The 27,114-nt window shown below is 50.6% G+C and overlaps 1 protein-coding gene across 1 annotated transcript in view; it reads right to left on the reverse strand.

Moving 5' to 3' along the window:
• The window catches only part of CAPN8 (calpain 8), a 71,355-nt gene that overhangs the window by 15,872 nt on the left and 28,369 nt on the right, over positions 1–27,114 (reverse strand). Inside the window, exons 3-12 of the mRNA XM_065936739.1 lie at positions 18,753–18,871; positions 18,091–18,224; positions 16,875–17,043; positions 15,791–15,874; positions 14,082–14,167; positions 11,645–11,719; positions 10,775–10,935; positions 7,570–7,745; positions 3,494–3,505; positions 383–594 (exon numbers count right to left, since the gene is read on the reverse strand). Of these exons, the coding sequence (XP_065792811.1) occupies positions 383–594; positions 3,494–3,505; positions 7,570–7,745; positions 10,775–10,935; positions 11,645–11,719; positions 14,082–14,167; positions 15,791–15,874; positions 16,875–17,043; positions 18,091–18,224; positions 18,753–18,871 (1,228 nt within the window). The remainder of the gene's footprint in view (positions 1–382; positions 595–3,493; positions 3,506–7,569; positions 7,746–10,774; positions 10,936–11,644; positions 11,720–14,081; positions 14,168–15,790; positions 15,875–16,874; positions 17,044–18,090; positions 18,225–18,752; positions 18,872–27,114) is intronic.

The raw sequence follows: 27,114 nt of genomic DNA on the forward strand, positions 1-27,114 counted from the left end.
TGAGGTGTGCGTGCACTGCATATGTGCGGTGTGTGTGTGTGAGGTGTGTGTGCACGGTACACGCGGTGTGTGTGTTGAGTGTGTGGTGTGTGTAAGAGAAGAGGCAGTGTGCTCACCCAGCTCCTCCTCTATGTGGCGCCCATCCCCGCTGGGAGGAAAATGCTCTCACGCAGCTGTTACTGATGCCCTCTCCTGACCTTTTTAGAAGGAAAACTCTCCCCCTCCTATAGACCAACATGGAGGGGCAGGACGGGTCCCCCTAATGAAGAAGCCTTGCAGGGGCGACAGATTTCCTCCAGGGCCAGGGGTGGGTCCCACACACCGACAGGGGCCAGGTCCCTCTGCGGCCCCCACCACCAGCCCGCAGGGGAAGGACACGCACAGGGCCTTGGCCTTCTTCTCCGAGAACACCCTCAGGCAGAAGTCGCCGTCCTGGAAGGGCTGGAATGTGGCCGGCACCACCACGTACTCCCCGGGGGGCAGCCGCACGCGCGCGGACACCTCGCGCAGGTTGACGTAGGTGCTGGAGCGGGCGGCGGGCGGGCGGCCCAGGAAGAAGTCCCGGCCCAGGTGCGCGTCCGTGTGACTCGCCAGCTGCGCAGAGCAACATCAGGGTCAGTGTCTGCCCACATCCTGGAAGATGAAGGCCGCGGAGCTGGGCCCTATCGCGTTGATTTCGGGCTCGCTGATCTTTAACCCTGGGCTGAGAATCCTAGTGTTCATTGGAAGGACTGATGTTGAAGCTGAAACTCCAATACTTTGGCCACCTGATGTGAAGAGCTGACTCATTTGAAAAGACCCTGGTGCTGGGAAAGATTGAGGGCAGGAGGAGAAGCGAACGGACGACAGAGGATGAGATGGTTGGATGGCATCACCGATGGAGATGGAGTTTGAATAAACTCCGGGAGTTGGTGATGGACAGGGAGGCCTGGCATGTTGCGGTTCATGGGGACGCAAAGAGTTGGACATGACTGAGGGACTGAACTGACTGACTGATAATCCATAGGCTTTGGACCCTGCGAACTCACCCTGTGTCCATCAGCAGGTGTATTCTGAGCACCTTCTGGGTGCCCGGCCCCAGTCAAGGCACTGACTTTGACTACACGACCTTGGCCAGACCCCTTGCCCTCTTTCCCGCTAAATAAAGGTTGGTCAACAGGGTCTCCACTGTGTACTTGGCTTCTCTCTGGATATTTGTCCTCGTGAATCACCCCTCATTGAATCCAACAGACTCTTCCTCTGCATCTGTACCTGGGGTATGGCTCTGAGCTACCCAGTACAGGCCTGTGGCTTAAATCCCAGTTCTCAAGCATCAGCAGCCAGAAGGGCCTGTTCATCTTTATCTGGCTGGGAAAATTGCCCTGCCAGGTAACCAGGGCCTTAGGCTGGACGGTCAGGGAGGCTGACAGAGGGGGCGGCCACAGCCAGACCGCCCTGGGTGCCTTGGCTCTCATCTGAGAGAAAAGATGCTCCCATGACCCACTTTGTTGGAGGGAGGCAGATGCTAGGAGTGATGACACCAGCTAATTAGTGGCTGCAGAGTGCTTTGAAAACACAGGTGCCCATGTTATTATTGCTGTAATTAAGCCTTCCCTTAGCACTGTATTTTATGATCAATCTTCATCAAGATACCCGTGGCAGAGGGCAGGTGCTGGTAAGCTACAAGGGCCGTGACTTCTGTGTGACCCGGGGCTGGATTGCCCACCCCAGAGTCACAGTGTCCACTCATGGTCACCAGACCCTCTTTAGATCCCAGGTCTGCTAAACAGGAGAGAAAGGCAGGGCCACCAGCCCCCACTGCCCTGGTCAGGACTCCACGGGACCCACCAGCCAGCTCCTGATGACCTGGGTGCAAGGGCAGCCACAGCCTTGGGATCCCTCCCTGAAAATGTTTATACTCTGGGGGCATGCCAGCAAGGTCTTGGCCAAGTCTAAGCATGACTGGGCTAAATGTCATTCTTGCTGTCCCTGATGACAGCAGTCAGTAGGGGGAGGTACCAGTGATGGAGAAGTGGGGGCAGGGGTTGTGTTGGGAAAAAGGCAGATCGAGTTCTAGTAAGAACCGAGGGCTGGGACAGATTACAGAAGCCTCATTCGTGAGGACAGAGTGAGAAGTGGAGAACACGGAGGCAGGAGCTGGCACCCCTCCGTCTTACTGGAGACCCCACACAGACATGTGCACCAGGCCCCGTCTATTGCATCTCTCCAGGGCCTGGCCCAGCCCCCAGTGTGTGGCCCAGGACCAGCACGAGCAGCACCGGGGGACTCGGAAACGCAAGTCCTTGAGCCCCACGCCAGACCTACAGACTCAGAGACTCTGGGGGCGGGGGGCAGCAGGCTAACGCTTTCACGAACCCCCGGGGGCTTCTGACCAGTGGTTTGGAACCACTGACCAAAGACCCCCCAGCACTTGGGGATCACGGGACCCATGGAGACACACAGAGGGCAAGGGAAACTCTGCAGGGAGAGGCTCTGCCGGGCGTGCAGAGGGGCCTCTCCCAGGAACCGGCCATTTCCGACGGGAATCACCATCCAGCAGACTTAACACAAGTCTGCATTTAATGACTTTGGAGTAGTGACAAGGGCTTGCGTTGAATCATCCATATCCCCCTTTCTGTTGCCACCATAACCAATAATATGCATTTGGGAGTCAACGGGCAGGGTAGATCGGTGGTCAGCACCTTTGGAACAAGGCACGGGCAGGAGCCTGTGAACCTGGGTTTCATTGGCACACGCTACCAGGTGGCCAAGGTTGAGAACCCACGGGTAGGGGTAAGCACAGCAGGGCAAACATACCACTACATACCCAGAATAACAGACTCTGGCTGAGGGAACTCCAGACAGAAGTGGTTCCTAACCAGCTGCACGTTGGAATCACTGCAGAGGTTCTGCTACAATTTCTCGGGGCATGAGATGTCTAAGAATTCCCTGGTGTCCCCAGCATGCAGTCGAGGGGATGCCTGCCAGGCTGGGATGAGCTGGGGCCTGACTGGGTACCAGCTGCGTGGACAAGGCATTCTTATAAGTGTGCCCCGCCAGCCCTTGCCCATGGGGCCACTGGCATTGCTGACTGAGGTCTGAGACAGCACTAAGAAACCCCAGAGGTAAGTAAGACCTCGATGATGTTTCTCTCAAACTCAGCTGTAAACCAGGAGCCAAAAAGATAAAATTGGTGCTTCCTTTTCTTGTCAGACATGAGGGCATTTATTCCTGGTAGCTGGATAAACAGGAGCCTGAGTGAGCTCCAGTCATCTTGTTTGGATCAGAGCGCCAGGCACACAGGGGCAAGGGTTACCACTGTGCCCTTCTTGGCAGGTGGGTCCCAAGTGTCTTTACCAGGTCTCAAGGTTACCAGCTCACCAGATCCTGTAGACTTGGTTTGTGGGAGAGCCAGCCTCCATCAGAGGAAGCTGATGTCGCCAGGTGCCCGTCCATAGAGGCTGCCCAGCTGTTCCTTACCAAAGAGGGGACATCTCCGTCAGCGTGAACATACCTCTTCGGGTATCTACAGGGAAGGAGAAAAGAGCAGGTCACCCGAGGGTGCCTCGCCCCCACCTTGTGCCTTTTCGTCCCTCCCACATTTAGCGCAGACTGTGCAGTCCCGGGCCCCTGGGAGGAAGCCTGAGCTAAAGTGAAAGCCTCATCCGCATTTCCGAACCTGGAAAGTCATTGGTGAATAGCAAGACCATCTGTAGACTACCGAGCCCTAGAAATCTGAAAGAAAGGGAAACAAAGAGTTCTACTTCATTTTCTTATTTTATCATCTACCAGGATCCCAAATGTTTTAAGAGGAATAGCCTTGGGGTTTGCATGAGAACTAACATCTTACAGGCCTACAGACCTGTTCTCCAGATCAAGGGCTTGTCCAGAAGAGGGTTTGCTCAAGTCAAGACATAATTTAATCACCATTCACTACAGGGATTGGTCCAGGAAGAGGCACATGACCCAAGTTGAGTCCATCAGAGACTTATCTATGATTTTTGAGTGGGAACTTAAGGGAAGAGGGCTCTTCTTTTATGTGGGTGACATTAGGGAGATTGTGCAGAAAGCTAGCCAGGGAGGATGGCATTGACACCAGAGGGTAGATGTGGAAAGAAAGGGTTCTGAGAGCAGGCAAGTCCCCTGTCCCAAGCATTCCTGTCGTTCTCTGAGTTTGCTTACATGAGCTGGTAGAGTCCTTTTCGCTAGTCTGCATGCATGCTTAAGCACTCGGCCGTGTACAACTCTTTGCGACTGCATAGACTGTAGCCCACTAGGCTCCTCTGTCCATGGGGATTCTCCAGGCAAGAATACCGGAGTGGGTTGCCATGCCTGCCTCCAGGGGATCTTCCCAACCCAGGGATCGAACCCAGGTCTCCCACATTGCAGGTGGTTTCTTTACCAGCTGAGCCACCAGGGAAGCCCCTAGTCTAGTTGGGTCTATTATCTGCAACGGGAAATGATGATGCCCACAGGAGATCTCGGATGCAGAGTGGAGGCACCACATGCCCAGATAGAGAAGAGGGTTCAACCCCCACCTTTGCCCCTGCCACACAGGCTGTTTAGACAAGAAGGGCAGGAAGGGCATTATTTGTGGCTTAGGTCTGTGGGCAACTGCCAATATCGAAGGAAAAAAGGAAATTTGGATCAGCTGGCATCCTCACTCTGGAGCCCCCATTTATAATTGGCAGCAGAGGTGGAAGAGTCTGGGGCCACTGTCACTCCTCTGACTTTGCGTCTAAAGCTGAGATACGCCACGCAGAGGCCCTGGCTGTCCGGGAGAGCAGAGGTCCTCAGGGGACTGCCCCCTGCTACCTGTCTAACCGCCTTCACTCTCCTCAGCAGGGACTCCCTTAACCACCTTGGTGGTCTTTCCATTTAACCCGCCTACCACCTCCAGCAATATGCTCTGAACCCACAGCCAAGAGTCCCTGGACAGGAACTGAGCCATTCAGCCAGCCAGGCAGCAACCAGGCAGGAGACAAGGCCAGCCTTGCCCAGTGATGGATGGAACGGGACAGTCACCTTTGAAATGTAGGATCCTGAATGCAAACGCAGGCCTGCCTGGCAGGAGCCTGTTGTCACCACGGAAGATAAGAGGGGAGAAAACCGAGGCCAGACAAGCAGGGCTCTTTAGCCTTCAGGGCTTTCTGGCTGCTCCTCAATCAGTGTCAAGTTTCCAACCTCAAGCCAGACTCCAGTTTACAGACAGTTAAAGCCAGAAAGGGGTGGGATGGGGGGAGGGGGGCGGTGCTTCCCAGGTGGCGCTAGCAATAAAGAACCCACCAGCCAATACAGGAGACATAAGAGACACGGGTTCAATCCCTGGGAAGATTGCCTGGAGAAGGAAATGGCAGCCCACTCCAGTCTTCTTGCCTGGAGAATCCCATGGACAGAGGAACTTGGTGGGCCTCAGTCCATGGGGTCGCAAAGAGTCGGACACGACTCAGCGGCTAATACTTTCAAAGCCAAAGGAGGCAGTTCCAAGGGTCAGAGAACAGTACCCGCTACAACCCCTGCACTCCGTCTAACACCAGACCCTTTGAACAAGCCCAGCACTGCCTCCACCCTCGGACACTGCCTCCACCTTCAGACATCCCTACAGCGCTGCACATGCCCTCATCCTAACCCTAAAGTTTGTGTTCACAGATGTCATGCTCTAGATTAGAAGCCTCTGGCTATAAGAAGGTCCATGGATCACATACATGGGGTTACTTTAAAAGCAGCTATAAACTGATGTCTGAAAAACTGACATGCTGTATATATTATTTATGAGAGCAAATGCCATGCCCACAAAGCTATTTCCGTGTGTTAGCTCATGTTCCAAAGAAAGCAAGCTTTTCTGATCCTGTTATAGAAGGTAGAGCCTGTGGATGAAAGCTGGTGGCCACAGTCCCTATTGCAGCCCACCCTTCGGCCTACTAAGCCTACTGCTCACTCTCCAAAACTGTCACTTTCTCTCCTGCTGTTAAGAAGCACATGCTGTCCCCTATGGCTGGAAAGTTCTCCCTCATTCATCTTTGAAATCCAGCTCATTTTTTGATGCCCTGATCAAAGTCTTCTCCACGAAGCGATCCCTCTCTGAGGAGACCTCAGGCCACAGTGCTGACCCTCATCATAGTGGATCTGACCGCCCTGCAGTGAGTGGTGTGTGTGCATGGTTTTCCCCTTGAGACTGTGAGCACCTTGAGGTCAATAACCTTGTGCCATTCCTCTGTATCTCAGCTTTCAGCAAGGCACCTGGCAGATACACACTAAAGAGGGGTTGAATTGATATGCATAGGGTAAATACTCTCTATATAAAGAATATGCCTGCAATGTGGGAAACCTGGGTTGGATCCCTGGGTCAGGAAGATCCGATGGAGAAGGGAATGGCAGCCCACTCCAGTATTCTTGCCTGGAGAATTCCATGGACAGAGGAGCCTGGCAGGCTACAGTACACAGGATCACAATGAGTCGGACATGACCGAGTGACTAACACTTTCACTTTCTACAAAAAAAGAATCTGGTTGGGTGCCACTTACATTCTAGGTGGAGGTGGAAGGGCTAAGCTGGAATAGAATTGGAGCTTATTTAGTTGAAATTCTTTTCTCCAGCCATCAAACAGCAATTGTTTTTCAATTCCCCATTCCTCCAACACAAAATACACACACATACATACACCCTAAACTCTAAAGCCCTAAGTTCCTAAATAAGAGAAAGAAAGGGGCTGGAAGTTGTATGAGCTTAATAGTCACAATTTTCCTTACTGGTTTCTTATTATAATACTTCTTTTTCATACAGTAATTTATACTGAGTTGTTGGACCTCCAGTCAGTTCTTGGTCCTTCTGATTAGAATTGTATTTTTCCCAAGAAATTCATTTTTAACAAAATTCTATAAAAACAACCACCATGAATCCCTCCAGAATTCATTATAGAAAGTCTTTGCCTGTGTTAAAAAAGTGGATTCCAATTTGATCCTGGCTAGGCTTATCAAGATGCAGAGGTCTTGCTCAAACATATCTCTGAGGCTGTGAAATCTATATAGAGGTGGTTACCGGGGCAAATTGGGGTATTAAGCCAGGCACTGCAGCCTGGGCCAAGAGCCAGCTATGACCTTCAGTCCAGAGATACTGAACTGAAAGTCTCCTGTGGCTCCTTTTACCCCAGCCTAGGGTATCCCAACAAGTGTCTTGGGGTTGCCCCGAGAGGAGGGTGTCTGTCTTTGGCTCCCATAACCAGCTTCCCTTTTCCTACCCTGTGAGTTCCTCAAACTCCTATGTCACCTTCTTGGCTCCTATCCCCTGAGAAGCCTATACCTGGAAAGAGTCTAATAAGTGTGTTTACACTGAACAGGCAATGACAGGGAAAAGTTTAATGAATTACACATCTCAATGTTAATAATAGGGATTTAAACTAAAGGAATGAATCTCTAATTGTGAGATTTTGGGCCTCAGTATGGCCATTGAGAGAAGCATTTTAGGGGAGCAAGGAGAACACTTGATTAGGAACAGCCAAACAAAAAGGAAGATGCACTTCAATCGCTGGCCAAAATATTCCGACCAAAGACGTCAGGTGTGCCATGATGGCTGACCCCAGCTCCGGAGTACCTTGTAGACAGCATAGCCGATGCTGAGCATGCCCTGTCCCATCCTCTTCTGCCGCCGGCGATTCTTCTGCATCAGCCCCAGCAGTACCGTGCAGCAGGGTTCGCTGACGCTCTCCTCCTGGTGATTGTCTACCTCATCCAAATGGATTTTGAACTGGGGATTGGTCCAGTAAGTGGCTGGAAGTCACCCAGGAGACGGTGGTTCCCCACAAGGTAGGTGAGGTGAGCAGGAAGAACAGAATGAAAAGGAGGAACTGTGATCATCCCCAGAAAGCATAACTCTGGCCACACTGTGCCAGGTAAGCAGGCCTCGGCAAGATTGCGTTCCAAGGTAGCTGGCATTTCCTCCTATCTCCCTACCATGCCCACACACCAGCACACACACACCCCCAGCATGTGCAAACTTTGCACTTGTCCATTTCATCAACCAGGGGCTCCGATATGCTTGACTTGGATATTCAAGGTCCCAAGGTCCCAGGGCTACACGAGGTCCCTCTGGGGAGGGCCGAGTCTTCCTGGGGAAATGGTTAACATCTCCTTGTTCCCAGCTCCTGGCCTGTGAAGATGAACCCAACCCCTGGAGGAAGGAGGTGTCTGGGGAACAAGCAGGTCTCTGGCTCAGATGAGAACAAAAGTTCAGTGAAGACTAGGAACCTAGGGGGCCTCTCCTGAGAGGCTAAAAGGGGACCACTCTTGCCCCCAGGAAGCCCCATCTGATGGGCCCCTGCTTCAGATCACAGCCTGAAACAGCCCTGATTATAGATCCATCCTCTGTCCAGAGGCCCAGGGCCCCTCTAGATGACTCAGCACTGCAGCCAGTGATGAGACACACTCCCCTCAAGTACGGTGGGGAAGGAAATGGCAACCCACTCCAGTGTTCTTGCCGGGGAAATCCCATGGATGGAGGATCCCAGGGGGCTATAGTTCCTGGGGTCACAAAGAGTTGGACATGACTGAGTGACTAGCACTTCAAGTCACTTCAGTAGTCTCCAACTCTTTGTGGCCCTGTGGACCATAGCCCACCAAGCTCCCCTGTCCATTGCATTCTCCAGGCAAGAATACCGAAGAGGGTTGCCATGCTATCCTCTGGGGGATCTTCCTGACCCAGAGATCGAACCTAAGAGTCTTTTGTCTCCTGCATTGGCAGGCGGGCTCTTTACCACTAGCACCACCTGGGAAGCCTAATTGGCAATTAAGAAGCATGTCTGCCACACCACCTGTGGATATTTTAAAAGACTGCTTCATTTCAAATATAACTTAAAAAAAAAAATCTCCAAATAGCAACCGTACAGGCTAAGGCACAGAGAAGGCAAATGGGTCACCCAGGGGCAGACAACAATTCTACGACAGACTCAAGTGGTAGAACATAATTGAGGAAGATGGGCTTGATGGGCCATCTCCATGCCAGGGCCTCAACAATGTCAATAATGATGTGCCTAGGGGTGGGCGGGGAGGTGGTGGGGGGGGAGTAGTAGGGGAAGAAGGGATCCTTTAAATAAGTTCCAACTTGATGAAATAACAAGGCTTTCACAAATGACCAACAGCCACTGGTTATTATATTTTCTTAACAATAAAATTACAATCCCACCTTCCCAGAACCTCCACTTTCAATTTTTTTTTAGGACACAAGTGTGTAGATTTTAAAGCCAAATATCTGCCGACTCCAGAGGAGCCAGAGACAATTCTGTAATCTTCTGTTACTTACATCATTACCAAAGGGCAGGAACCATCCATCTCTCCTCGACAGCTAGCTGGCGGCACAGATGGGGTCGCGATTTCGTGCATACAGATACCTTAGGCACCTCCTACAGTGCCAAGCTCCCAAAATGATCCATGCAAATTTCCAACACATTTTCTAAGAGCTTGCTAATGGTGAGCATATTTTAATTTCTCCCAAATGCAACATTACTGCAATCCCTACATATTTTTGTTTACTCCTTAACGGAGCTCGAAGAAGAGAATGGGTCGTAAAAATAATACATCCCATTTGTAGAACACTACACCATTTACAAAGCACTTCCAAAACCTGGTATTATCCCTCCACTTTGACGATTGGGAAATTGAAGCTTAGAACAGGGAAATGACCCTCCCAGGGTACCAGAACCGTTAGATTGAGCATCTGAGCAACTGTGGCATGAAGGGAACTCCCTCCTCCCTCTCTGCTCGGCATTCATCTCGGCCATCAGAAATGGGAGCTTAGGCTGGAGGGGGACAAAGAACCAGAGACCCAGTCAAGCCCCAGGATTCCACCCACGTGGGGTTTTGTTCTAATGCTGCTTCGACACCCTGAGCACAGGCCTGCACTGAGCTCTGTCGTGAGAACGAGGCCCAGCGCCTACACATCTGAGTCCGTCAACAAGGTCAACATCAAACTAGGAAAGGGAGCATGGAGTCTGGGGAGGGGGGAAGTGGAGAGGGTGGGTTTTGCTTTCTTTCATTTCTCCTGAGAGATGTGGGGCTGTTTTTCGGAGTTTCTTCCTCTGCTGCTGCCTCAGGTGATTCGACCTAGGAGGAGCCTGTATGTGTAGACATTAGTGATCTCCCGTCAACAGGAAGGCTTCCACCTTTAATAGGATGAGGGCCCGGGTTAGCACAGTAGCAGTGGTTTGCACCAGACTATCCCCACCAGGGAGGGTGCTCCGATGACTCCCAGGGGGAGCAGACAGTGGCCATTCCCACGCCCTGCGTGTGACCACCGCTGATGAGGCTGTCAGGCCCCGCCACCTCCAACTTAGGTGCAAACAAAGCAGAACAGCCACTCGGATGCAGTCTACTGACACAGTGATGCTGCACCTGTCCCAGGCCGCAGGGGGCCAGGTGCCAGCCAGCTGGGCCGGGGGGAGATGGAGGAAGCCCCAGAGAAGAACAAGAGGCCTTGGTGCAGAGTCAAGTCATGGTTAGTACAAAGAACAGGCTTTGAAGGCAAGGGGCACGTGGGTGGAGCAGAAAGTCTGAACACGCAGAGATGCTGAAGAATGACGTTACCTGAGATAGAGCTGCTGGTAAGGGGCTGCAGAGTCACCACCCACCCCTGCAGCCTTGGCCTCCAAGCCCCAGAAAGAGGCTAGGCCACCAAGAGGTGTCAGGAGCCAGAGGACAGAGCGCAAAGGCATTGTCCCAAGATTAACAGATAAGGATGCCCAGCCCAGGGAGGACAAGACAGAACACGAGGTGGACGCAGCGTCACCCTCCTCCACCCACCTCACCTGGGTAGTTCTGGCAGCCACCAGCCGTGGAGCCCCGAGTCCAGCACCCATTGAACAGCACCAGGTTCCATTTGTGCACCTCCTCGCTGCTCAATGAGTCCAGGGACAGGTTGCAGATCTCCAGCCGAGAGAACTGCCTCAAGAAATCCGAAAAAGACATCCTGGGGGCAAAGGGATCGGTGAGCTCTGAGTCAAGAGAGCTGAGCTGGAAAGGTGGTGGAAAGTGTGGCCCAGTGGGCACACGACAGACCAGACGTCGTGGGCTAACTTTCCTACACCCCACTGTACAAATACGCAGCGATCATTGGACAAATGCCCCACTATTTCTTTTTAAATGACTTATAATTCACCAGTCAAACAATGGTATTTTAACAGCAGTGAAAACAGTGTACAGTATAGGCAAATTCCTCACTATTGCCTGCATTTCTGTTCTTAAAACGCTCGCCTCTTACATCCAACAAACCAGCAAAGAGATTGAACCATAAACTGCAGAGACCCTGGGAGGTAAAACGAACCAAGTCACCACCTCGAGGTGACTGGTTAACGCTGATTGGTGTCCAGCCTAGAGATGGTCCCTAAGCCACCTAGTCTAACCATGTCCTTATTATCTTCCTTAGGGAGTGAAGGAAGTTGTTCTATTTTGATGCTAATCTAAACCTTGGACTTTGAAAAGATACAGAAACTGAGAAAGTCAGGCTAATAGCTAATCCATGTTGAGGCCCAGATATCTTGGTTTCTACCTTTTACTAGAGTAAAAGGGGAAGAAGAAAGAAGCCCCCTGACCGGAAATCACATTGAATTCCTGGAACACCTAAAGAGAACTACCCATGTGCAAACCAGGAAGGAATCCACAACTGCAGACCCTCTCACCAAAACTCTCCATCCTCGGCTTTCTTGTCCAGCTGTTCTTTCTGCCTGGGGTCTATGTAATTCCACTCCGGTGCACTGGGAAAGAAAGAATAAAGTTGTTGTTGTTGTTTTTTTAAGGAAGCAGAGGTGATGGTTCCTGAAGAGTTTGCTGCAGAGCAAGCTATTTGCTGCAGCTCAGCTTCCCACCCTCCCCATCTCCCCGCCTCGCCACCAACCCCAGACATGGGGAATACCAAAATGACTGGGGGCGGGGGGGGGGGGGGTATGAGATGGTAGGGGGTGCCATCTGGGGAAGGGACAGGACTCCACAGGCACTAGCAGGGTGACCCCAGACATGCAGCAGGAGGAACACTGGGCCATGGCTTTGCTCTAATTTCACTCTCCAGGCAAGTTCTACATTCATGCCTGATTCAACCCCCCAGGCCCTGAATCACAGGCCTGGGCAAGTCCAGGGGAAGAGCTGTGAGAATGGTCAGCAGAGAAAGGCCACCTCCTCCTCTTTTCAGTTGGCGAGACACCCTTCTGGCTTATCTGTCTGAGGTGAAGATACCGTGAGAAGGCCTAAGCATCTCGGACACATAAACATGGTCCCCTTCCTGAGCCCGCAGATGCCAATCACTCCCAATTTTGTGACAGTTTCCCTGGAGTAATGGCACCCTGCAAGGCTTCCTGCTGGCAGCCTTTCCGTGGCAACACCCACATACTTTGTTCAAATGCCATCTCCAGCTACCTGACCTTTAAGAAGTGAGGTTTCCCTGAAATATGTATGCAGTGTCTAAATAACTAAGCAACATCAAGATCCATCTTTAAAAAAAAAAATCCCTTCTCTAAATGCTTTCAGCAAAACATGGAGACCTCCCCTTGGCCGCATGAACACCAGGACTAAGCCCAGCGTCTCCCTCTAGGGGGGCTCTCAGGTCCCCAAAGGATCAGGCAGGGGAACTCCCAGAGCCTCTGTAATTCATGGAAACAGTCACTGAATCAGAACCAAAGCTCTGAATGTGTTTGTCATAAACAAAGATTAGAAGACAAGTTGGAGAATTTGAGATCTGACCTAAATATCCCAGTTAATTTCTTGAAACTAACTGGAAAAAAATTTTTTTAACTTAAAGACATTGGGCTGAGGCTAGGGGGGTCTCACAGAGCTGCAGCGCCCTCCCCCACAACATCCATATAGAAACACCCCAGGCTGCCTCTCCAGATGGTGGTGCCCGCCAGTCACCACCTCAAACCCCTGGACCTGTCCCAGCCTGTTAGAGGCTGAGCAGCATCAGGGAAAGGAGATAAAGCCCCATAAGCCCTGTAAACAGCTTGGGAAACAGCTGCAGCTTAAAATGGCCAAAACTCGGGGTTTCGATTTCATTCAGCCATGACATGCTTTTGGGGGCAGTCGGTAGAGCTAAGGTTTTGGGATTTGCTCCATCACAGGCAGTGGAATGAAAAGTCTTTAATATAGGAAGCCATCTGTGGCCTTGGGGACGTGTGTTTCTTCATGACACAAACCTGAAGGGAAGGACTGCAGTTATGAGCAGTAATGATGTGTGATTAGTTCATAAAAGTAATAAATTCCCTTCCAAAGTCCTGGTGGCATCACTCAGTACAGACAGCACATGGGGTACATATGAGGCTTAAGGATGTGTTTTGGGCGGTGGGGGTGTTTTTATGACCATTCCCACTTCTGGCGGCTCTTCATCCATGACACTGGTGAGTTCTCCATCCTCCCCTAGCGGCGCCAACCTGCCTCCCCCGTGCCAGCAGTGCTAGCTAGGGTGGAAACCAGACCATGCTCTCTCCATCCTCCCGTACCACGGTGGCACTGATTCCAGAACACAGCTGTCCCGGGACACCACGGGAGGCCTCTCTCTGGGTTCAGGCACCATCTCGGAGAGGCCTGGGTCCCTCCGGTCATTAGTGGCTTTGTCAGGAGAGATCAGTACCTGCCAGAAATGAGCTCTCAGCAAGCGGGCACCCCTCCCGTTCATCCTCCTGCCTGCGGCAGCCAGTGACTCCTCTAAGATTCCGTTCCTCTAAGTGCGTTTCTTGCTCGTGCTGAGGGGTTTGGCCTTTGTCAGAGTAACCAGACTTTGCGAAGTGGAAAGAATTCGATCAAGAGTGATGGGTCTCACCTTTGGATGACCGCCGTGGTACACAGAAAACAAGCAAACCCTCAGGCGCGAAGCAAAATTCCACTGAGCTGCCAAACTTGCAAATGCCAGAGCAGAGCAAGGAATCAAAGACTACTGCTGAGTGGGTTTTGTTTGGCTTTTCCCCACCTGGAACCATCTAACATTCTTTTCTGAACAGGCTGTGTGATTTGTGGATAGGAAGCGCCGCGAGCACACTGCCCCGGGGGTCTCAGAATCACTGTGTGTGTTTTGCCCGATGCCTTCCCCGCAGAGGGAGGTGGGCACGGGCAGGGAGGCAGGGGAGAACCTACTCATCGCTCCAGGCCCCCTTCCACTCCACTTCGCCCCACGGGTTCCGGAGTCTGATCAGCCTCTCTGGACAGCCCTGGAAATCCACCTGCAAGGACCACACACAAGGGCAAGTGAATCTCCGCACCCAGCCCTGCCGCCCTGCGTTCGTGTCTGCACCTGAGCGGACTTGCATTCAATTCCTCAAAGGCCTCTAAACATGTCTTCTTTTCACACATATTTTCAGGCCTTAGTTCTGTTTTTTCATAATCTGGTTGAATAAATAGTGAGTCTAGCATAAAAAAACAAGCATCTGTCGGCTTTAACTTGGCTTAAAATTTTACAGTTGACTGACTCAGTTCTTAATATATGAGACTTATTGATAATACATGCCATCCAACAAATACTAAGAGCAGAGCAATTAGCATTTCATGAGCTGGTGCTATGACCTGGGCGCCAAGCTGGGCCTTTCAGATGCATTATCACCACATTTAAACTTCACAACCATCCTATAAGCTGGGTGCTGTTATTATCTTCATTTTAATCTCCTTCAAAACTCTGAGACACACAGAGAGTGGATATATGTACATGGATAACTGATTCACTTTGTCGCACACCTGAAACTAACACAGCATTGTAAATAAAATATATTCCAATAAAAATTAAAAAAAAAAAAAAAAACCTCTGAGACCTAGACAGAGGGGTTGAATTATCCAAGATTACCTAGTTAGTAAGTAGTAGGTGGAGGACAGGCACCCAGGCAGCCTGTCTGAAAGCCCATACATTCATCCACCTTCCCCTACTCTCTATGGAATCCCATTTGTGTATTTGCTGACATACACAAACACGATGAACTGTTCCGGCTTCAGTATCTGACCTTCTTTTGTATCCTCCATCATGCCCTCAACCCAGTGTCTACACATACATGCTGAATTCACATTGGGAACTGACTTCATTAAGGAGCATTATTTGTGAAACACAAATACACACAGTGAACATTAATGCCTTTTTAATAAATAACAAAAACTAAGACACCATCGCATTTCCCTTTTTGCCTTAGCCCTCAGGAAACCCAAAGCAAAATTAATTTCTCCACTGGAGCACTGTCTTTAGCCTGGACTTGTCTTCTGTATTTTGCCTTTGTTGTATGGTTTTATTGAGTCTGTGCTTTTCATTGCAAACCACTGCACATCCTTTTTGGAAGTAGGCAGACTATAGTAAATAAAAATAATGAAAAGCTTAGCCCGCGATTTCTCCTTGGGTTGGAGAGTAAGGAATATCTGCGTTCCTCTCACTATCACACCCCACCTTGAAAGCTGGGGCAGGTGTTACTGCCTTTTTCGCCTTCAGGATCCTATGGGTTTCCAGTGCTTTACCTGTACAAACATACTTCTTAGAAAGAGTATGGATCTAACTGACAGTTTCTACAACTTTCCTCCAAAACCTTCTGTCCCATCCTGGCCACATCTCAGAGGATAGCCTGCTTTTAGTTAGAGCCGATAAAGCTGTGACTCAGAGAGGTTACATAATCCATCTCTGAGTGAGTAAGAGGAGAAAGGGCCCTTGTAATGAGCAGGAGGGTGTCAGGGGCTCTGTGCAACCAGAGACGCTGCACCCCAGCAGGGCCAGGAAGCACTAGGTGGTGATCCCCTCTCTTTCTCTCCAGGATGCCAGGGATTTACGGTAATACCGTCATGCACTACCCTACCCTTCCATCCCTGCCCAACTTTACCTCTTCGACTCCAGTGACAGAGTATGCGTGACCTTTAACCAGCTTCTGGCTGGTGATGGCTTCCGTTTCGGCCGCACTGGAGACCTGAGTTGAGAATAAAGAAGTCCACTCAGAGTGGCTGACCCTGACCTTCTTGGAGCCAGTCCTACAAGGCTTTCTAAGCACATGGTACACAGCCAGGGGGGTCCCAGTGCAGGGCTGGGGACATATGCAGGCAGAGCAATTAACCCCAGGTAAACAGAGCTCTCTCCATCCACTCCTCTTTGATCAGGCCTGCCTGCCAGTCCTGGAAAATGACTTGCCAGCCTTTAAAATGACATAGAAAGCTGGGAAGTCATTTATTCCCCAAGAGGGATACCACGACTGCCTGCAAAAGACTGACCATAACAACCCCTCTGGACTGGTCCCCGTTCACCAGTGGGGGCCCCCAGAGTCCCTCCTCAATAGTCCCACAACCTTCCCCAGGGTCCACATCACTTCTCTACCAAAAAAACACACATATCCTGCTGGGGTTTTTATAGAGAGGAGAAAGGTAGATTGTTCCTGCCTGGTCATTCATCTGTGTGAGACCACGGTATGGAGAGAAAGAGCAGGTGGAGGGACTGGTGGCCTCCAGGCTCTGGTCTCCAGGCTACCTTGGAGCTGCATACCGCCAACCCCCAGACAGGACATCTCCCCTGGGTCAAAACCTCTTCCCGTGTCTTCAGTGAGCTCCAAGTCCCCATCATATATTGTTGATCACTGTGTTTCCAAAATCCCAAGATTACTTAGCCAAATGGGGGTGGCAAAGGCAGGGCCCAGGATGGAGGGATCAGGGCTGCATTCTTAGGGCAATTCCTGCAGAACTAAAGGGGCTTGACCCTTAGGGCTCCTAACATTTCTGAGTTTATGAGCCCAAACTCTGGTTCCTATCCATTAATTAGGTCTTGCCATCAGCTCCCACCTGCTAGGGACCAATACATCATAGGACTTACTCCATAAGCCCCAGACTCTGGCCCAAAGCCTTCCCAGCTCGAGCTCCCGATCTGGTCCCTTCCCTACCACATGCAGGAAGGAGAAGCAAAGAGAAGCCATCCCAGCTCACGTCAATGGAACAGGCCAGCAGAGACCCCGAGCGGAGTGCCTTCCGGATGATCTGGAACAGATTGGTCGGTGGTTTCTTCAGGTTATAAAACTCAGAGATCCCACCTGTGAAATCCTCAAACCCCTCCACCGTGGACCCTCCAGTGAGAGCCTCATAAGAACCGTTGAGCCTGTTGGACAAGAAAGAACACAGGTATCAACCACAGCCATTAGCAAGGGGAGCACGTGGGATGGGGCAGGGGCGCTGCGAGGACGTGGTGCGCCCTAGAGGGCACAGGGGGGCCTTAGTCAGTTCTGTCTGCGGGCCAGGGATTTAGGCACAGTTTCAGAAGGCCAGTTCAGCACTCTGTCAGGAACGAATCTCAGAACACCTCTCACGAAGCCAAGCGCTCTTTCAAAAAGCAAAGTGCAGGACTTCCCTGGTGGGGTCCAGTGGTTGAATCTGCCTGCCAATGCAGGGGACATGGGTTTACAGGACACTGCTGAAGCCTGTATGCCTACAGCCCGTGCTCCACAGCAAGAGAAGCCACCCTAATGAGAAGCCCAAGCATTGCAAATAGATGGCCTTTACTCGCTGCAGCTAGAGAAAGCTCGAGCGCAGCAACGAAGACCCAGCACAGCCAAAAATTAATACATAAAAATAAAAAGCAATGTGTAATCACTCCAGAGCTGACCTTGACATCTTGGGTTCTGGGGGAGTTGAGGGCATGGGTAAGGATGAAGGGGACCCTCCCTCAAGGCTGAGAGGCCTCCTTTGGGGCTTGCTTTGGGAATAGGGCTGGGAAGGAACAGGGGTTGCAGAAAAAGGGGACCAATCAATAAAATGAATGAAAAGAACCCCAAAGAAGACTTTAAACATTGAATGCCAGTGAGAAGAAGAATGACTCCCACAAAGGGTAGAGACTTTGGTGAGCCTGATGTCTAAGCATATTTGCTTTATTCTTCTTCCTCATCACTCTTCAAAAAACTCACATTGACCGAAGAACTGACCTGGAGGCTTTAAGAGGACAAAACCAACGTCCCAATTCACACATTCATGTGGGACAGAGCTGAGCTTTGAATTCCTAGCCCAATTTTTGTTTCTCTGTTATTGGGGATACTGTACACGGGGGATCTGGGTGCTGGGAAAGACTTGGTCAGGGTACCCAGAGTTGGGGGGGAGGGAGCAAGCTCCCCCAGTTCTGTGCGGTCTCCCAGCTCCTACCTGCCCCACTTACTTGGCATAGGCCTTCTCCAGCAGCGCGCTCCAGAATTCACTGCCTTCTTCGGAATGCAGGAAGAGCAGCTTTCCATCCTTGGTGGGGAGCCTGTCATCCACGACCACCTCCACCCACTCTCCATACTGCCAGAACTGGGGGAGGGAAATACAGCATCCGTTTACAGGGATGAGCCGACAGGCAGAGTCGGCGTCCTCAGGGGACCTCGGAAGGAGCCTCTGAGCTGGTCAGTGCTCCAGCCTTTAATGAACTGGATCTGTCATTTAAGAGCAGGATCTGTCTTACTTGACCATGCCCACGGGAGATGCCAGTGAAAGCGGGAAACAAGTTCAGAGGCTGAATTTGTGAATGAGAGGAACTGTACCATGCTGTGGCAGCAGTGGGTGACTCGAGCCCACATCTCCTGACCCTCACTCACTCCAAGGGCTTTCCTCAAGGCCACGTGGCCTGGAGGAGACGGGAGGAGACGGGAGGGGACAGGCGTGTGGGTGACTGGATGAACGCGTCAGAGCAAGGGTTCTCAAACTCAAGCACACATCAGAAGGCCCTGGAGGGATTGTTAGAACCTAGGCTACTGGGCCCCAAACCCAGACTTCCGATTCTTGGCGTGGATCCCCACACTATGGAAAGTAGGGTCAAGGGCCGAGAGCTAGGCGGGTTACCTGAAAATGAAATATTCCCGCGTAGTTCTCCTGGAAGCTCTGGTCCCTGGGGACCACGCGATGCAGCAGCTCCCGGTTCAGGGTGAGGGAGGCAATGGCCGCCAGAAGCCAGCAGTCACCTGCGCCGGGTCAAGGGGGACACACACCGGTCAGGCCAGGCCTGCAGGCTCTCTGCTTTCTCTGACTCACTGGCCCGTACAGTCTAGAGTCATGTGACTCCCTTCTAGGTCAGAGAGTCGGACTCTCTTCCTCAGTGTGTGAAGGTCCCGCAGCCTCCTTGGAAGTTCTTAGCTCTTCCCTCACCACCTCACACACACACACACACACACGCACACACACACACATACACAATGACCATTCCACGTGTCCAAAGCATTCAAGAGTGAACTAGAAAACAGAAAAGCAGCAGCAAAAATCAGCCTCTTTGATTCCTTAATAGCAACGTTAAGAAAACATCTGGGGGACTTCCCTGGTGGTCTGGTGGTTAAGAATCTGCCTTGCAATGCAGGGGATGGGAGTTTGATCCCTGGTCAGGGAACTAAGACCCCAAATACGTCGGAGCAACTAGGCCCACATGCCGCCACCACTGAGCTCACGTGCCACAAGTAGAGAGTCCACGTGCTGCCACGAAAAATCCATGCGATGCAATGAAAATCCCGCATGATCCCACACGCTGCAACCAAGACCCGATACAGCCAAATAAACACATATTAAAAAGAGAAAACATTTGGTTGGGGGAGACACTGAAGCGATGTGGTGAGCGCAGGGGTGTGTGTGTGTGTGTGTGTGTGTGTGTGTGTGTGTGTGTATGTGGTGAGAGCAGGGGTGTGTGTGTGTGTGTGTGTTCCTTGGCCTTGGGTAACAGAGTTGCCTCTTCATGTCTGTTGGAGTACTGCCCTTTTACGTTTCAGAGCTCACCATGACAGGCTTGATCTCGCATTGCTTATAACACTCCTGAGAAAATAATTAGCATTAAATTATCATACTTTTATGCACAACAAATAAAAATTAAGAGAGGTTAAAAATGATTGAGCTCAGCGCTGGTCACTTTGGAGATCCAAGTAAATGCAAAAGAAAACAGAAAAATGCTTTCTGTACAAGTTGGGATCCCCCCACCCCCTCGCCCCAGGCCCAAGCCCCTGAGCGCTGCCTCCATGGAAAATATCTTAATCCCCCATGGTGTTGACGCCAAAGGTGAAGCACAGGCCCCAGACACCCCTTACTGACGTTAGCATCCTGTGGTGGATCTAGCATCCTGGAATTGATGTAAACTTGTGTCACATCCATCTACCTGCTTATTCTATACCAGTCTCTGAGATCTCAATGTCCCACATGTGCTGCTTGTTGCATGAAGGAATGGTCCATCCTACCAGTCCAGCAGCTGCCTCCTCCCAGTTTCATTCCAGAGCCCTACTTCTAGGAGTCTAGGGTTTGGTGACAAGTTTGCCCCATTCCTATCCCACGGAAATGGGCTTCAAAACCCAGCCTGTGTCACAGCCTTCACCTTGTCCACAGAAACAAAATCTGAATGTCTTCAGGGTATCTTCAGAGGAAGTCCCTTCAACCTTTCAGAGTCCCTCTGAGGACCCTGTCCAACTCTCTGTTTTCTTTCAATGCTGTGGCCCAGGTTGGATACATAGGCCAAGATGAACACTCCAAGGTTCTCTCAGATGCAGGCTACCTGAGCAGGCAGTAAGTGAATAGTGGTCCAGAAACCCACCTCCGAGCATCCGTCACCTGCTCAGAACAGCTCCATCACCAGGTCATCCTAGAAAGCCTTTTGGTCTATCTTCCCTCATCTCTCAACAGAGAGGTTCCTGATTTGGTCCCATACTAATTCCTCTCCCTCTCTCTTTACCCAACCAGGCTCATGCATTTTCTCTCTCTCCCTCTCTCACACACAGTTACTTTTTGAAGAGCTTTTCTGACCCGGAAGGCAGCCTACTCCCTGCCTCCCACTCTCACTGAAAAATGCCCTCCTCCCTAAGGCAGTGGGGCCCCGAGGTGGGACCAGACCCAGTAGCTGGAGGAGATAAAAATTGGTACAGCAGGCATGGGACTGCGGCTTCTCATTAAAGAAGACTCGAGGGGGCCAGTAGCTCGTTCAAAGACAACTTCCAAAGAGTAGATAAAATAACATATTCCCTTCTCTCACTCCAGCCTTCTTCCTGTTAACACATGTGACCATCTCATTCCTCTGCTCAGAAATCTTCGACTTCCTCCACTACTCAAGAACAAGATAAAAACTAACGGAGCATCAAGACCCTTCACGACATGCCTCCTTCCTACTTCCCCTGCCTGCCTCCCACTGTCCTCCCACCATGAGTCTGGTCTCCAGATTAACTCGGATCTGCACACACCATGTCCTGGTCTTTCCAAGCGCACGTTTTCACTCATCCATCCCCTGGGCTTGCAGACTCCTTGCTGTAACACCATCCCCTTTCTCCTCCTCCTTGAAGCCTCCCCTGATGCTTCTCATCCTCCAGACGCAGGTTACCTCTTTTTCTTTGTGTTTCCCAAAGACCTCATGTATATGAGGTTGACCAAAAAGTTCATTCAGATTTTTCTGTATGTTGTTAAGGAAAAACCTGAACAAACTTTTTGGCCAATCCAGTACTTCTCGGTACACAAGCTCTTCCCTGTCCTATTCCTGACCCACCTCGATGCCCCATGTGCTCCATCCCGAGCCCCCAGCACCTTTCTGAGCCACCTGAACGAGACTGTCTTCCCCACCGTCTTCCCCACCTCCTCCCCCGCCCAGTCCTCTGCAATCCTTTCCTGCAGAACAGGCACATGGATCCCTTCATCTTGGCATCCCCAGCAGGTAGCCAACACATAGCAGGGACTCAATGAATGTTTAATGAACAAAAATAAATATTTGCAGAGAAAGACAAGTATCTCATGATTTCACTTATATGCGGAATCTAAAATATGACACACATGAGCTTATATACAAAGCAGAAACAGACTCATAGACATGGTAAATAAACTAATGATTACCAAAGGGGGGTGGGGGAGGATAAATTAGACTTTGGGGATTAGCAGATACAAACAACAAAATAAAACAGATAAACAACAAGGTCCCACCATAGCACAGGGAGCTATATTCAATATCTTGTAATAAACCATAGTAGAAAAGAATATGAGAAAGAATTTATATATGTATAACCAAATAACTTTGCTATATACAAAAGTTGTAAATCAACTATAACTTAAAAAATTGTAAAGACTTTTTAAAAATTTGTAAATATGTGAAGGAAGTGCTAGTGGTAAAGAACCCACCTACCAATGCAGGAGGCATAAGAGACGCAGATTCAATTCCTGGGTGGGGGAAGAGCCCCTGGAGAAGGAAATGGCAACCCACTCCAGTATTCTTGCCTGGAGAATCCCAGGGACAGAGGAGTCCACAGGGTCGCAAAGAGTCAGACACGACTGAAGTGACTTAGCACGCACACAGGTGACTTAATGAATCGATGATTCACATTTTTGTTCTGGTGCAAATTCCCAACAGCACCTCACATGTTCGCACCTGAACATCCCTGGTGTGTGGAGAGGTGGAGCCCAAGGAGGACATGCCCTGAACGTGACAAGAGTCAGCTCCGCCAGTATCGGGGCCTCAGGCTCTAGAGCCCGAGGGCAGAGGGAGACAAGGGCAGACCACCGCAGGGGTGCAGGCCTCTGGGAGTGGGCAGTGACCGGTCCGCAACCCCCCCTGAGGCAGGAGGCCTCTCACAGAGATCCGAGCACACCTCCCTTCACGAGTTGCCGCCTTGGTTCTCTACTGATACCAACGCTCTTGCTGCCAGACAGGCTGCTTCCAGCAGCCCACCTAGAATATTCCTTAGAATGTTACAATTCACCACAAGGACACAAAGTGTCCCTCCGCTGCTGACATCAAAGGGGCTGCCCAGCTGGAGGGGAGTTTAATTTGTTCTTAATTTGCCTCATTCCTGACATTTTCCTGGGTCTGCCTGGCTCTCGCAGCCAGCACAGAGCTGCGAGGAGATGCAGTGGGTCCCCGGGCTCTGGGATGCCTGCCAGGGGCTCCGTAAGGCGTCGATGCACAGTCATCACAGAGATGCTTTCTCTAAGGCACAGATCCAAATGAGCATGTTCCTCTTCCGAGAACCCTCTTGGGAGGATGGACATTTATGCTGTCGCTCAGAGCATTTCAGAGACGTGTTTGGGGATCTGCCTGGACACCTGCACATAGACATCAAATTCTCCTCCGTGGACACACAGCTTGATCTTTGAGCACAATGTTAATATCCAAAAGCAACCGAGTGGCTTTTGGATCTAAGTTTAGTAAGTGAATAAGATGGACAGAAAACACTGGGAAAGAATCTTGATGGTCAAGGCCCTCCTCCCCAATCACCCTCCAACGAGGGCAGGTCCCGGTTAGAGAGTCGCCGACCAGAGCTAGAGAATGGCTCCTGCGTCCCTGTCCTCGTGGGAAGTCTGGGACCATCCGAGCTTTGTTCTTCCCACTCCTTCTTCAGGTTAGATACTGAACTGGTTTAATATTTATTAAAACAATAAGATGACTTATTTTCTACTCCCCTCAAACTTCCCACTCATTGCATGAGCAGGCTTCAGGGCTCTAGTAAACAGCAGGGAGATCTCACTCATTATTTGCCCTGCTTTGTGAAAAACATGTTTTAAGCCACTTAGGAAATAATAATCCTGAGTCAGGCTTTGTTAAAAACAAACACATGAAAAACTCTAAATTCAAAAATTCCATTTACATGTTACCATCAAAGCCTGATGATCTAAACACTCAGTGTTAGAATAAGCCCTAGGTATCAGGAACTGGGGCTATAACCCAAGAGAATTTTTCAAGCATCAAGGGAAGAAGTGGAGATGCTTCTGGGCTACCGGGAGGAGAAAGGAAGAGAAAAAGAGAGAGAAATGGTCAGACATTGGAACCCCTGTCATCATTCCTCTTCCACCGGGAGGTTGACCAATGGCCGGAGCAGCAACTATAGCAAAACCACAAAGAGTTTTAAAGAGGAAGCCAGAGAAGAGAGGATTTATGCCCTGCTTCCCACGAAGGACTCGGGGAGCAGAACAAAAATGGCACCACGGAGAGCTCGGGAGGAAAGAAGATGCGAGAAGGGGGTAAAGAGCGCCCTCTAGGGACTTTCTGGTGGTCCAGCAGCTGAGACTCCACGCGCCCAGTGCAGGGGGTCAGGGTTTGACTCCAGGTCGGGGAACCAGATCCCACATGTCACAACTAAGAGTTTGCATGTCGCAACTAATAGCTGGTGCAGCCTTATAAACAAAAATAATAATATGCGTTTAAAAAAAAAAAGAGCACCCTCAAGTCTTCCTCTGCCATCAGGGCTAAGAGCAGGGAAGAGAAGGCAGGTCAATGCCACCACAGAGGCCGTGGGTGACCGTCTGACTCAGGGTCATGGAGGGGGCAAGCCTGGGTCAGCCAGGGAAGCAGATCCACTGGACCCCAGCAGCACCAGCAGCGCAGACCGCACACCGTACATCATTCCCAGTTCCACAAGACCAGCAGGACACAGGGGCCAGCCACCCTCCTCAAATAGCCTGGAGGACATTTGGGCTTTCCTTCCATGCAGCGCCATCCGGGGAGGCTGGAGAGGGGCCAGCCCTGAAGAAGTAAAAAAAAGAATCACCCGACTAGAGAGACTGAAGGAGGAACATTTAGCCAAAAGGGACAAGAACCCGAAACAGGCTGAGGCAGAAATACCTTTTACTGGCCGGTGGCCGGTTCCCCGCACTCACGGACAGTGGAAATTGGGTCTCCCCAGCAAGCTGAGAGAAGCAAGGAGGATACAGATGTGTGATGACTGCATATCTGAACGTAACGCAGAGACTCTGACGTGCTCCTGTGTGCTCGTTTCCTAAAAACCCATCCTCACTGTTTTGAAGGCAGGAGGAGAAGGGGACGACAGAGGATGAGAGGGTTGGATGGCATCACCGACTCAATGGACATGGGTTTGGGTGGACTCTGGGAGTTGGTGATGGACAGGGAGGCCTGGCGTGCTGCGGTTCATGGGGTCGCAAAGGATCGGACATGACTGAGTGACTGAACTGAACTGAACTGTTTTTGAACTGAGGCCTCCTGCGTCCATTTCTCGCTGTAAGACGGCTGCAGGGGTTCACACTCGGGCTGCTGTTTTCACTCTGCCCATCAGCACCAAGCAATCGCTGATGCCTCTCTCCTCCCCTCCCTCCCACGGGTGGACAGGCCTTTTCCAGCCCTCTGCCTTCAACTCCTGCCTTCTTGGATGAACTCAAACCCATACACATATGCTTGTGGCCATTCTCGCTTTATTGACAATTCCCAGCTCTCTGGCTAGACCAAAAGCTGACTGGAGGCAGGCAGTGGGCTCATGTCTTCATAGACCTCAGCAGAAAATACTTCAGTGAATGAAATCATTCCAGTAGGAAACTGGCCCACCTGATCTGAAAACTCATACCTTAATTACGAGCAAGAAAGTCTCATAACTTAGCCCATTTTGCAGTTGATATCTTCAATCAGGAGAAATAATACAGCATACATTCATGCTGCAGAAGACTAGAATCAGACAGAATTTAGAGTTACTATCCTAGTTAATAGGGGCTTCCCTGGCAGCTCAGCTGGAAAAGAATCTGCCCTCAATGCAGGAGAGTGACCCTAGTTCAATTCCTGGGTCAGGAAGACCCCCTGCAGAAGAGATAGGTTACCCAATCCAGTATACCTGGGCTTCCCTGGCAGCTCAGATGGTAAAGAACCCACCTGCAATGCAGGAGACTTGGGTTCAATCCCTGGGTTGGGAAGATCCCGCAGAAGAGAACATGGCAACCCACTCCAGTATTCTTGCCTGGAGAATCCCCATGAACAGAGAAGCCTGATGGGCTACAGTGCATGGGGTTGCAAAGAGTTGGACATGACTGAGCGACTAAACAGCACAGCATCCTAGTTAATAAAGCTCCTGTAGGTTTGGGATTAACAGATATACACTATCATGTATAAAATAAACAACAAGGACATAATGGAAGCACAGAGAACTATATTCAACATCACAATGGAACCTAACCACCTAATGGGAAAGAATCCTAAAAAAGATATATATATATACATATATATATATATATATGATTCTTCAAACTGAATCACTTTGTTGTACAACTGAAACTAACACAACATTACAAATCAACTTAATTTTTTTTTGAAGGAGAAACATTAAAAATAAAAAATCTCCCATAACATAGTATATCCAGCCAGAACAGGTTTCTCTAGCTGAGCACTGCTGACACTTGGCTGACTGGCTTTGTGTTGCCAGCCATCCTGAGGTCTGTAGATGTTCAACAGCACCCCTGGGCTCGACCACCAGGTGCCAGGACCACCTGCTTCCCAGCATGACAACCAAAAATGTCTCCAGACACTGCCAACATGCCCTGGGATAGGGGATGGATGATCATCTCCCACCCCCATTGAGACCTCATGAGCCAGAACATTCACAGCAAAATCAGGGGGTGAGGGAAGTCTGCAATGCAGAAGGTTGGACAAAATGGCTTTGCATATGTCTCCAGTTCTCAACAGTGGCTCAGTGTGAAAATGTCACTGACGAGGATGATAACGATGTTTCCTTAGTCCATTACTCCTAGAATCTTCTGGAAGCCACTTTCTTCTTCCCCCTTCCTTCTTTCACATCTGTCTTCACTAAAGAAACTTGTAACACCCAAAGGAAAGCTCTGACTTGCTCCTTAAGGTCGGCACCCAAGCCAGAGTAGGGTGTCATCTTAGCCCGCTTCCAGCATTCGCTCATCTCAGGATCCTAGGCATAGCATGATTAGACTTAGGCCCCTCTACCTGGATTTGGAAGAGTGACCATTTGACCTCTTGCAGACCTCCTGAGCTATGTCATTCTACTATTCTTCTTTTCTGCAAATCATACAGATGCCAGCCTTCACTGTTGCAGGCCAAGGCAAAGCTAGACATTCCTGTTCTTGCATGACATCTGTGCCACTCTGTCCCCTCAGCCCCTCTCTGCAGCCTCGGTGGCCAGCCTCCATCCCAGATAACCCCTCTGCTCTCTCTCCAGGGTTGGCCCAGGAGCACAGATGCCTGCCAGCCCAGGAGAGTCTGGCTCCAGCTCTGCAAGGGTCTTTTGGCATCCTCAGGGCTCCTGTTTACTCTGAGATTACTGTCAACTGCTCCCTGCCCCCCCAAGCCATATCACTCCCTCCCTGGAGCAGTGCCTGTCCAGGCTGACCTGGTGGTGCACAGGACCAGGGGGATGAATCAATCAGCCAGTTTCACACTCCCTGCATCCTAGCAGAACCCTCCACTGACTTCCCAGTCCTCTTTGAATCATTTAGTACATCTCCCCCACCTCATACCTAC

Source organism: Muntiacus reevesi, chromosome 5 (genome assembly GCF_963930625.1).
Source record: "Muntiacus reevesi chromosome 5, mMunRee1.1, whole genome shotgun sequence".
In the NCBI taxonomy this organism is placed as follows: domain Eukaryota; kingdom Metazoa; phylum Chordata; class Mammalia; order Artiodactyla; family Cervidae; genus Muntiacus; species Muntiacus reevesi.